The sequence below is a fragment of the Ursus arctos genome, unplaced genomic scaffold (assembly GCF_023065955.2).
Source record: "Ursus arctos isolate Adak ecotype North America unplaced genomic scaffold, UrsArc2.0 scaffold_24, whole genome shotgun sequence".
Classification (NCBI taxonomy): domain Eukaryota; kingdom Metazoa; phylum Chordata; class Mammalia; order Carnivora; family Ursidae; genus Ursus; species Ursus arctos.
In genome coordinates this window covers 36261290-36273396 of record NW_026622919.1, presented here as the reverse complement: position 1 = coordinate 36273396, position 12107 = coordinate 36261290, and the positions used below count along the sequence as shown (strand labels likewise).

Sequence of the window (12107 nt, the reverse complement as noted above, 5' to 3'; positions counted from 1 at the left end):
ACGAGCCCGGGATGGAAAGAGGCAGGACTGTGAACCAGCAGAACAAAGCAGCAGGAGGTAGAGAAGGAGCTGGCAAATGTGGGGGCGATGATCAATTAGGTCACTTTATGGTAGATTCAGAGCACGGGAGCTGGGGCTGGGGGTGTCAGGATAACACATTCGAACGTAACAGTTTTAATCTGTGTGAAGAGATGCTTCAAAACAGCTTCAGGTTTCTGATCCTAGACACCTACTTCTGTTTTAGCCCATGTGTAAGTATATCATAGCTAATTATTATCTAGATTGTAAAATTGGGGTGATGATCTGTAGCCTTCCAAGATTTGTGACGACCAAATGGGATAGCAAACTTAACTGGACTGTCAGCCTAGTGGGGCAAGGACTTGATTTTGTTCCCCATTCTACCCCCAGCTTCTGCAACAGTGTCTGGCACGTAACAGTTGTTCAGCAAATGTGTTCAGTGAATGAGTGACAATGCAGGGGTCCAGAGGAGATACCTTAATACTTACTGAGCCGCCTGGAATGTGGACCCCTGCCTGTCTCCTTCTCCACTCCTTCCTCTCTCCTCAGCTCCGTGTGCAGTTCTCCACGGACTCCAGGGTACAGAAGATGTTCGAAATCCTCCTGGACGAAAACAGCGAAGCTGACAAGCTGGAGAAGGCGAGTGCTGGGCAACCGGCCGGCCAGCAGAGGGCGCACGCGGGACACCTCCCCCAGAACTGCACTTCCGCTGCAGGCCCCGCCCCTATTTCTGGACAGTGACTGCCTGACTGCTTGCGGGAGGGGGCAGGAAGGTGACCCCTTGGAGAAAATGAACAAAAATAGGCCAAAAGTTAAGCACTTTGGAAAATTCCCTAATCCTGGCTATAAAGGCCAGGACTAGAGTCAGACAATGAGGAGAGAGTTATGTGGCAGTGTTGGAGTCTTTATTTAAATTTTTGATATTTTGTTCATCTTGGATTTTTTTTCATTGCATTGATTTTGACATTTAAAATATTGCATTAGATATTATTTATCTTGATTGTTGAGGTCTTTGGTGTCCCTGTAAATTTTGCACCCAAAGCAAATGCCCCACTTGCCATACCATAGTTTCCACCCTAAGAACTTTAAAAATGGCACGTTAAAATAATGTTCTATTCCATTCTAAAAGATTGCCAAAATTCGTCCTGAAATATGAAAATATTTGCTCATGATACCATCCTCTTAGCCAAATTTGTTGCCTTTATTTTTAAAATTTTTTTTAATGTTCCCTTCTGGTCTTTCTTCAGAGGAAAGAAATTGAACATCTGAATGTTTTATATTTATAAGAATTCGACAGACATTGCCTGGGGAAATTTTGTTCGTTTTATGGTCAATAAGTCCATATAGTATGCAAATACCTTTTATAACAAACTGTCGTGAGGACTTAATGAGTTGTTATTGATAAATGCTCCTGGACAAGTACAAAGCCCTTGACTGGGAGAGTGATGATGGTTCTGGTGGTGCTGGCCTGGGATTCTCATCTGCCTCTTCTCCAACATCCCACTCCTCCTCTGTTTGCTCACCCTCTCCTTCTCCTGCCTCAGGAGTTCTTCCCCAACCCCAGCTTCTCAGGTTCTGCTGCGGCCTCCTCTCCTGATCTAGGGCCATTTAAGGTATATGTATCCTCAAGGCTTTAGGGAGGAAAGACAATGGTGGAACTTTCTAGCTCAACTGCCTAATTTTGAAATCTGGGATCCAGAGAGGTGCCATGGGTCGCCCAAGTTCACACAGCTGGCACATAGCAGAATCAGTACTCACACCTAGAACTTTCAAGACCCTTCTGCTCTCTCTGCCCACCACCTTCCACCTTCCTGAGAACCCCTGTCACTTCAGATTGCCCTGAACTGGTAAACAAACCCCAAATGCCGAAACCATATTCCAGAGAAAATTTCAAAGGAAAAAATTCTCCATGTAAAAACACTTCACTCCTGTTAAAAGATAAACCGAGGCATATTAATAATTTTGAGTTTATTTGGGCAAAATTGATTTGCATGGGGTAGCCCCGAAACAGGAAGTGGTTAGGAGCTCTCCACCCACAGGAGCTGGGGGAAAGACTTACAGAAAAGAGGTGGAAACAAAGCAACCAAATTATTTGATTGGCTGTAGCTTAAGCAGTTACATTACTTGGGAAAGCCTAGTTAGCTGTGATTGGTTGTTCTTACGTTTTGATTTCTTTTTTTTTTTAATTTTTAAATTTTTAAAAAAGATTTTAGTTACTTATTGAGAGCGAATGAGCAGGGGGAGAGGGAGAAGCAGGCTCCCCACTGAGTTGGACATGGGGCTTGATCCCAGGACGCTTGGGTCATGACCTGAGCAGAAGACAGATGCTTAACCAACTGAGCCACCCAGGCGCTTTTAAGTTTTGACTTCTTGATCGTGAGACATTGTAGGCTTAGGTTTGGGTTTGCTTACATTAGCTGCTAGGACATTAAAGCCACTCAGTCTAAAGACCTCCTTGTTTAATTCATTTAACCCTTCAATACCTTTTTTTAGTCCTTATCCATAAGCGTATGTACACAGTTTTGTTTTAATGTAAGTGCAATCTACTCTTTGGGTTCTGGAACCTACTATTTGGATTCTGCTTACCAGTGGGTTTGTTTGTTTGTTTGTTTGTTTTTTCCAAGTTGCTGGGTAATCTTTTTATTTATGACTTCGGTGGCTGCACTGTATTTCATCAAGTTGGTCTTTATGCAAGTTACATCGTCTCTTCTTTTGAACCATGATCTTGGGCTACATCTCCAGGAGTAGGATTACAGGGAAAGAATCCAGTATAAAGGTGTTTTGAAAATCCAGTCCTGGGGCCTGGGTGGCTAGGTTGGGTGAGCATCTGCCTTCAGCTCTGGTCATGATCTTGGGGTCCTGGGATTGAGCCCCACAGTCATTGGGCTCCCTGCTCAGCGGGGAGCCTGCTTCTCCCCCTGCCCCTCTGCTCCTAATCTCTCTCTCACTCGCGCTGGCTCTCTCTCAAATAAGTAAGTAAAATCTTAAAAAAGAAAGGAGAAGAAAATCCAATCCTTACACCAGCCCTTGCATCGGCCCCTGGCCAAGGCCCTGGCAGCCCCACCTCTTCCATGACCCTCATTTGTCCTTCCTCCTCAGGCTGCCAACAACCTCATCGTTCTAGGGCGTGAAGAAGCAGGGGCTGAGACAATCTTCCAAAACAACGGAGTGGGCCTGCTGCTGCAGCTCTTGGACACCAAGAAGCCTGAGCTGGTGCTGGCTGCCGTGCGGACCCTGTCGGGCATGTGCAGTGGCCACCGAGCTAGGGTGAGGGCCTGGGCGTCGGGCTGCGGGTGCCATGTGGGTGGGGAGCGGGTGGCATAAATAGACCTTGATACAAAGTCTCAGGTGTCCCCCTCCATCCTTGATTGTATGGTCCTGGATTCAACAGAGATTGATCCTCTGCATTTCCCTTTGAGCAGGAAATGCCTTTATGTGAACATAAGCTTATTGAAAGTGGTTTATGAGACAGAGCAGAATGCAAAGGCTATGATGGTTGGCATTTTATCATACTAAATCTTCCAAACCCAGTATGTACTGTATACTTAGAGCACATCTCAGTGCAGACGCACCACATCACTCGTGCTCAATGGCCCCAGGCGGCTCCTGTGTGGGATAGCCCAGCTTTAAGCCTCCGGAAAGAGGCGTGGCTTGTGGGCCCTACAGGGCACTGGCTGCCTGGGCTTACATCCCTCCTGCAGGGGGAGGGTGGGTTTGCTCATCCCCTTCTTCCTCACCAGCACGACAGCTGGAAGAGAGGGGCAGACAGCTGACGGTGGGTCTTGCTGGGGCTTTAGGCCACGGTGATACTCCATGCGGTCCGGATAGACAGAATCTGTGGCCTCATGGCCATGGAGAACGAGGAGATGTCCCTGGCCGTCTGCAACCTGCTCCAGACCATCATTGACTCTCTGTCAGGGGAGGACAAACGAGAACATCGGGGGAAGGAGGAAGCCCTGGTTCTAGGTAGGAGACGTTCTTCTGTGTTTTTTAAAAGGGTGGGGGCCAGGGAGAGTCAGTTGTCCCCTCCGACGGCTCATTCCCTGTGTGTGGAGGTGGTCTGGTTTTATTTTTATATTTCTTTTCTACTTGTAAAAGTAATAGAGGCACAGCAGCGTCATTTCCAATCACTTAAAAGTGGAGGCAACTCGAGTGTCCACGCAGGGGTGAATGGAGAGATAAAATGCGGTCTAGACACACAATGCAGTAGTATCCGCCTTCAAAAGGAAGGCCATTCTGACACAGGCCGCCACGTGGATGAACCTTGAGGACATTATGCGGAGTGCAATAAGCCAGGGACAGAAAAGATCAGTGCTGCTTGATTCCACTTATATGAGGTATCTAGAGTAGTCCAAAGCACGGAGACAGAAAGCGGGTTGGCAGTTGCTGGGGCTAGGAGAGGCGGAAATGAGTGGTTTAGTTTTGGCTTTTACAGGATAGCAAAGTTCTGGAGAAGGAGGGTGATGACGGCAGCAAACAATGTGAATGTTCTTAATGCCACTGAGCCGGACACTTACAAATGGTTAAAATGAGGGGCGCCTGGGTGGCTCAGCCGGTGAAGCTTCTGCTTTTGGCTCAGGTCATGATCTCAGGGTCTTGGGATGGAGCCCTGCATTGGCTCCCTGCTCAGCGAGGGGTCTGCTTCTCCCTCTGCCTCTGCCTCTACCCCCCCACACCACCTGCCCCGCTCATGTTCTCTCTCTCTCAAATAAATAAATAAAATCTTTTAATAAATGGTTAAAATGATAAATTTTATCATGTATATTTTACCACAACTAGAAAAAGGTAACAGAGACTTATTGGAAAAATTTGGAAAAATTTAGAAATACATAAAGATGAAAAAAAAAACCCACCTGTAATCCCCCCTCCAGATAATTATTACCACTGCCATGTGTGTCTTTCCAGTCTTTTTTCTGTCCATCCGCATAAATATCTATTTAACAAAATTGGAATTCAGCTATGAATAGTTTTGTGTGTTTTGTTCCCTTCACTAAGCATTATATGAGTATCGCATACCATTTAAGGTTCTTAAAAAAGATTATTTTTTATTTTAAAAATCATTCATTTTACATTTGTTTCATTCCAAATACATGCACGTATAGACTCAGGCTTCTTCCGGCACATCCGGGTCCTGGGCATCATTTTAAAAATCCCTGCTCTGCCTGGGAAGGTCACAAAGGCAGGTTCATTCATAAATATTTTCATTATATTCCATTCTATGACTGTATCATAATTCACCAGCCAGCTCTATATTATTGGAGATTTAGGTCGCTTCTAGTTGCATGCTTATAAAAAACCACTTCAGTAACCATTCTTTACCTAAAGCTACACTTGCATTTGTAATCATTTTCTTGGAACAAAATTCCTAAGTAATGGGAGTATGGCTGTGAACACAACTGAAGTTTTCTCTCCGTGATACTTTGGATTCCTTTCTGAGACGGCGCATGAATTTGTGCTCTTCCCGAGTCATGCAGTAGGGTCCCATCTCCACTCATTCTCTACCAGATTTGAATACTCTCATTTAAAAAGATATTTTCCTAATCAGTAGGCAAAAATAACCTCATCTGAATTTTTAAAAATTACTAGTGAGATTGATCATTTTTATTTTCATTAACCCTTTGGATTCCTTCATCTTCAAATGACTTGTCATATGTCATTACCCATTTTTTTTTTCTGTTGGAGTATTGGTGTTTTTCTTATTGATTCATAAGAGCTCTTTGTAGATTAATAATATGAACCTTTGGGCATCCTAGATTCTTTTTTTTTTCTTTTTTAGATTCCATCTATTCATTTGAGACAGAGAGAGAGAGAGAGAGCGCACATGCACAAGTAGGGGGAGGGGCAGATGCAGAGGGAGACGCAGACTCCCCATTGAGCGAGGAGCCTGATGTGGGACTCGATTCCAAGACCCTGAGATCATGACCTGAGCCAAAGGCAGATGCTTAACCAATTGAGCCACCCAGGCGCCGCCTAGATTCTTGATGTGGTTCTGACTTCCTGTTGTAATGGTCAGCAAGTCGTTCTTTTTCTGTGCTAGAACCACCGGAGGGTCCGAGATGCCCTCCCTTGTACAACTGGTGGTGAACTGGAGATGCTGGCCAGGACACCTTGGTGTTTCTCTTTGTGGCCTCTCTAGCGGACAGCTTGGGTGTCCGTAGAGCATGGTAGCTACGTTCTCAATGGACAAGCCCCAATGTGCAAGTGCTTTTAAGCTCCTGGGAGTGCTGTAAGTCCCATGACCAACCCGGGGCCAGAGTGGAACAGCATCCCCAAGAAGACGGACCCTGAAAGGGGTGGTTCCGTTGGCGGCCATAGTATCCTTGGGAAGTAGAGAGCTGTTGGATATCTCTGCTGAAGAATTCTTCTAGATACTCATTTCAAATCCATCTCCTTGTAGCTTCCTTCCCCTTCTGACCCCAATTCTGCCCTCTGGAGCCTCACAGAATGAGTCTGTTCTCTCACCCTCGTGACACACCCTGATCTGGAAACAAACTGTCGTGTCCACTGATGACTTTCCTTGTCCCGTTACATAGCCTCATTCCTTCGTCCGTCATTTATATGACATTTTTGGGGAGATCTTTCCTTTTTCCACCTGCCTGCCACCCTGCCTGCCTCCCTCCCTTCCTGCCCGCTTCCCTCCCTGCCTCTCTGCCTCCCTGCTTCCCTCCCTGCCTGCCTCCCTCCCTCCCTGCCCGCTTCCCTCCCTGCCTCTCTGCCTCCCTGCTTCCCTCCCTGCCTGCCTGCCTCCCTGTCTGCCTTTGGCTACAACCTAGAGTGAGAACAAAATTCCCGAAGATGCAGAGAAGTCAGACAGGGCAAAAGCAGGAAAAACCATTTACCTTTTAATCCCCCAGCAGCAGGGAACATGTGGCATCCCATCCGAGGTTTGAATTCAGGCTCCCAGCACGCCTGGATCTGCAGGGAGTAAGAGGTCTATAAGGAGTATACATTTCTTTTCTGGAAAACATTTTGTTAAATCAGTTTACTAAAAGCTACATGAAGTGTCCCTGGCTCCCTGCCAGTCATGCCTAGGAATAAGGAACTTTCTAAGAACCAGAGCTGTTCCAGGACAACCTGAGCTGTTGTAGAAATCAGTGCCCAGGGCAGAGTGGCTGGAGGCCCACTTGGGGGGTCTTGTCTAGGGATGTCTCTCCATTTTTTGGGGTGATATGGCCAATACTATACTCTCCCGGGAAATTCCAACATCCAGGAAACAGTGGAGTCCATATTTCCCGAGTCCTTCTAGAAGCTTCTGCCATTCCTGGTACTATAGATCTGAGACTCCCTCCTCTCTCTTTACCCCTGTCCTCTCCTTCCTCAGATAGCAAGAAGGACCTGAAGCAGCTCACCAGCCACCTGCTCGACATGCTGGTCAGTAAGAAGGTGTCTGGCCAGGGCAGGGACCAGGCCCTGAACTTGCTCAATAAGAACGTCCCCAGGAAGGACCTCGCCATTCATGACAACTCGCGTACCATCTATGTGGTGGATAACGGTGAGGAGGTGGGAGGGTCTGGGGCTCCCTCCAGCCTTTCAAGAGGGCACCAGGGTATCTGGCGCTGAGCAGAAAGCAGAAGAGGTGTGGCCCTTGTCTGGGATAAGTCTTCAGTCCCACTGAAAAGCCAGGAAAGGGCATTAGCAGTTAGAAACCATCAGGGGGCTGGGGACGACACAGATCAAGGCGCAGCTCTGAATTCGGGGCCTGAACACCCCCAGAAAATGTCCACACACACTGGAAAACACCTGGACAGAGTTACCTCACCAAGGCAGGGCAATGCCAAAGACAAGCGGGGCTCCGCCAGCCAGGGAGTAATGTTCCTGAGGTCTCGTCATTGGCAAAATACTTCACAGGCCTTCTAGAAGGGAGAAAGGGCATCCAGTGTCCTATATATAAAACACAGTAACAAGGTTCCAGCAGACAGTCCCTAAACTGGTCAGCTCCAGGGTGTTAGCCCTCTCCCAAATCTACTCCAATTGTTTGGGAGTCGTACCCATGGCTTTATAATCTCCTGTGCGGAATTCCCACGGGTTTGACAGCACCCAGACCATCCCTTGTTCTAAAAGGCTCAGATTGGCTTTCACCCATTTGAAATAGATCTTTTTTTGATACTGTACTTCCTTGTTTGATTTTCACAGGTCTTGGCAAAGTGCAGTGTAACAGATCAGTGCTTATAAATCTCCTCCCTCAGCACCTCCCCTCCGTCCTCAGTTCTGGTCTTCTGTGTGTATATTTCAAAGGGGGAAGCGCAGACCTCTTTCTCTTTGCACTGTGACCGAGGTCCAACCACACAGTTCATGGGGAGGGCAGGTGGGGAGCAATATTTGTTATCCGAGGCACCAAAATAAAGAGCCCTTGGGTAAAAAATAATGCGGACTCTCGAACCCTGTTACACTAGTGAAAAACTGCCTTGTGGAGGGAGTGCATTGTACAGGCTGGTCTGGGAGACCTGCGCTGGGGGGCCATCAGAGCACCAGCCTCGAGTGAGCTTTTGGGTTCAGGGAGGGGCAGTGATGGCTGAGGACGAGGTCCAGAGGGTTATAGAAGGGGAATGAGATGCTCAAGGCAAGGTTGGGAATGGAAGGGGAGTGTGGGGGCTGGTTGGGGAGGTGGGGGGAGGTGGAGCAGGGGCATTCAGTGTTTGGTTCCCCAGCCCCCTCCCAGGACTCCCCAGCCCTGCCAGTGCTTTTGTGTGGGTGGTAAAGTGGGCACGACAGATAATGTGCCGCTGAGCACTTCTAATTCCCTCTGAGCGTCTAGACGCTCATGCCTCCCAGCATCTACCGTGAGTGTCCCTCCTCCCACTGACCTGTGCCACCTAAGGTTGGACCAGCTCCCAGCCACTCCTCAAACCTGGCTCTGAAGTCAGCCTTTCAAGTGTCCCAGAGGCGGCATGACATAACAGTTAATATCACGGGCTTTGAAGTCAGGCACGGCTGGGACAGTGTCCTTGCTGTGTCACTGACCAGCTGTGTGACCTTGGGCATCGACTTCTCCATGTCTTGGATTTTCCGCTCTGAAAACGGGAATAATGATTTTTAACCAGGAGGTTTTTATGAGGATTAAATGAAGGAACGTGTGTAAAGCTCTTGGGCACGTAGTAAATGCTCAGAATAACTTACAAGTCTTTCTTCATTGGAGCAAAGTACCCCATCCGTGGCGTCACCACTCTGATCTTATCACACCTTCTGTCCTTATCCAGCTTATTGTAATCTTTAGATGACTGTCCCTTATTGCGCGGTGAGCTGTTTGAGGAAAGGTTTGCACCCTTTATTTCAGTATCACTAAAAGGTGCTAATTTATTTATTCATTTATGCATTCATTCATTTATTTAATAGTTATGTAATGATTGAATTAGCATAATGGGTAATAGGAAGTCATTGAAGATTCTTCAATGGGAGAGAGGAGGAGAGATAGTAATAATAAATAGCAAATGTAGCATTTCCTAAATAAATAATAAATGTTCATTCAGTGACGACGACATGTCTGGAAGGGCTCCAGGTGGCCTCCGTACATGACCTCATTGAGTCCTCCAATGCTCTGCGGTAGGTAGTATGGTTCCCATTTTACAGAAATGAGGCCTGGGGAAGAGAGTCTATCAGATAGTATTTGAGAAAGGTTATACATCAACCCACAGAGTGTTAGCACTGCTACAGCCATCTGAGTTCAACTCGTCTTAATTTTGTAAATGTGAAAATAGAGGCCCACCCACAGTGGCAGGTGAGTTGCTCACCCAGGGGCAGGCAGGTGTAGCAGTCAGGTGCATGCCAGTGCCCTTCACTGTGGGTTAGCCATGTGCTGCCTGAGGGCACGCTGAAGGGAAGCTGGGGTTAAGACAACCGAACAAGACGGTGTGTTGGTGAGGACAGACCCCAGCTGGGATCTGACGCTTGCCATCATCGGTCCTGCAGGCCTGAGGAAGATCCTGAAGGTGGTGGGGCAGGTCCCGGAGCTGCCATCCTGCCTGCCTCTGACAGACAACACCCGCATGCTGGCCTCTATCCTCATCAACAAGCTGTACGATGACCTGCGCTGTGACCCAGAGCGCGACCACTTCCGCAAGATCTGTGAGGAGTACATCACGTGAGTCTCATGGGATCACACCTGTATTAGTTTTCGATGGCTGTATAACAAATCTCCCCCAAATTTAGCAGCTTGAAGTCCTAGTAACCACTCACTAGTTCACAATATGACGGCCGTGTGGGAGTGGCCAGGCTGGGTGGATCTGGCTTTGGGGCTCTCATGAACTTACAGTCACAGGTCGGCCTGGGCTGCCATCATCTGAAGGCTTGACTGGGGCTGGAAGATCTGCTTCCAAGATGGCACACTCATATGGCTGGCATGCTGGTGCGGGTTGTTGACTCAGTTCCTCCCAGTGTGGACTATCCACAGGCTGCTTGAGTAGCATTACCGCATGGTAGCTGGGCTTCCCCGGAGTGAGCGAATCAGAGAGAACAAGGCAGAAGTCGCAATGTCTTCTATAACCTAGCTTCAGAAGTCACACACAATCACTTCCACCACATTCTCTTCGTGAGAAGCAAGCCATTAGGGTGGTCTACATTTTTTTTTAAGATTTTTTATTTATTTGAGAGAGAGTGAGACAGCCAGCGAGAGAGGGAACACAAGCAGGGGGAGTGGGAGAGGAAGAAGCAGGCTCCCAGCGGAGCAGGGAGCCCGATGCGGGGCTCGATCCCAGGACCCTGGGATCACGCCCTGAGCTGAAGGCAGACGCTTACCGACTGCGCCACGCAGGCGCCCCGGGGTGGTCTACATTTAAGAGGAGAGAGTTAGGCTCTACCTTTTGCACAGAGGAGCGTCAACATATTTTTGGACTTATTTTAAACCTACCACGAGCTCCTGCTGTTGAAGGAACAAATGTCAGCTTGTCCAGGAGGGAGACCTGGCTCTGTAGAGACTTTCAGCACTTTGTGGCCTCGCAGAGCCTAGACAGGGGCCTGGGACCCTCGACAGTGGCGTTCTGTCTCCCCACTGCCGCTCTACCATCGCTGTGACTCCGATGACTCTGAGTCTCTGTTTTTCTCTGTGTGTCCCCTCCCTTCTTGTCCCACTGCTGCACCATCTTTTAACCCTTTTCTCCAATGATCCTCATGCTTGTAAATTATTCAGACTTCTGGGACCCCACTTGACTCAGTAGTCCAGGCTGTGGCTCAGGAAGTTGCATGTTTTAAAAGTATCCCAGGTGAGTCTTGGGTGGATGGAGACACTCTGCTTTGTCCTTCTCCTTGCAGGAGTTGGCAAACTTTTCCTCTAAAGGGCCATGCTTGGTGGGATGTGCAGCCCTCTGCTGCATATTAAAAACAAAAAACAAAAAACCTTTAAACTGTAAAAACTATTCTCAGCCTTCCAAATTTGGCCAAGTAGCCAAAGTTTGCCAGCTCCTGCTCGATCCCGTAGCTTCTCCTGACTCCTGACTGTTTCACGGAAAGCTCCTCGGGGCTTCTCTGGTCTTTCTCTGCCTCAGCTTCAGCTTTTGCAGCTAACTTCCTGAGTCTCTCATGGGGTCCCAAATTGAGTTCCAGGAACCATCACCCAGCCAGGCCTCGGGAGGTCAGAGGTTTTTGGATGAGGGTCCTTCCCAGCCACCTGCGGCATGTTGCCCCCGCACAGGCCTGCACCTGCCTGGACCAGCAACTGAGCCTGAGCAGGCGAGGTCACCTCCTGCAGGAGAGGTGCCTGAGGTGGGCCCTCCCCAAGGCTGCAAGCTACCCTGCTTCGTCAGGGGCTGGGGCAGGCGCTGGCGTGGGTGGAACGGGCCGAGAGGGCAGACCCTGACCGATTATGAAAGGCTCTGGCTTCCCCAGCACGGAGTGGGTGTCGGAACTGGAGGGGCTCTCTGAGCTTCCAGAGCCAACCCTCTTCAGGGTGACAGGGACTTGCCCAGGTCACCCAGCCCACCCGAGGCAGATGTGGGACCACAGCCCAGGTCTCCCACTCTGGCTCAGTGTCGTCTTCTCCTGCCCAGACCACGCCGCCTTCTTTCTTGCGTTCATCACACTGTGCACATCTGGTCCCTCACATCAGACCAACCTGGACAGATCACAGAAAGATCTGAAGACGTGTCATCGCTGACGTC

At 48.6% G+C, this 12107-nt stretch overlaps 1 protein-coding gene across 2 annotated transcripts in view; it reads left to right on the top strand.

Annotated features, from left to right (window-relative positions):
• The window catches only part of UNC45B (unc-45 myosin chaperone B), a 31665-nt gene that overhangs the window by 3792 nt on the left and 15766 nt on the right, over positions 1–12107 (top strand). For both annotated transcript variants that reach the window (XM_044390742.3, XM_044390741.3), the window contains exons 5-9: positions 568–657; positions 3118–3285; positions 3816–3984; positions 7340–7510; positions 9925–10096. In XM_044390742.3, the coding sequence (XP_044246677.1) occupies positions 568–657; positions 3118–3285; positions 3816–3984; positions 7340–7510; positions 9925–10096 (770 nt within the window). The remainder of the gene's footprint in view (positions 1–567; positions 658–3117; positions 3286–3815; positions 3985–7339; positions 7511–9924; positions 10097–12107) is intronic.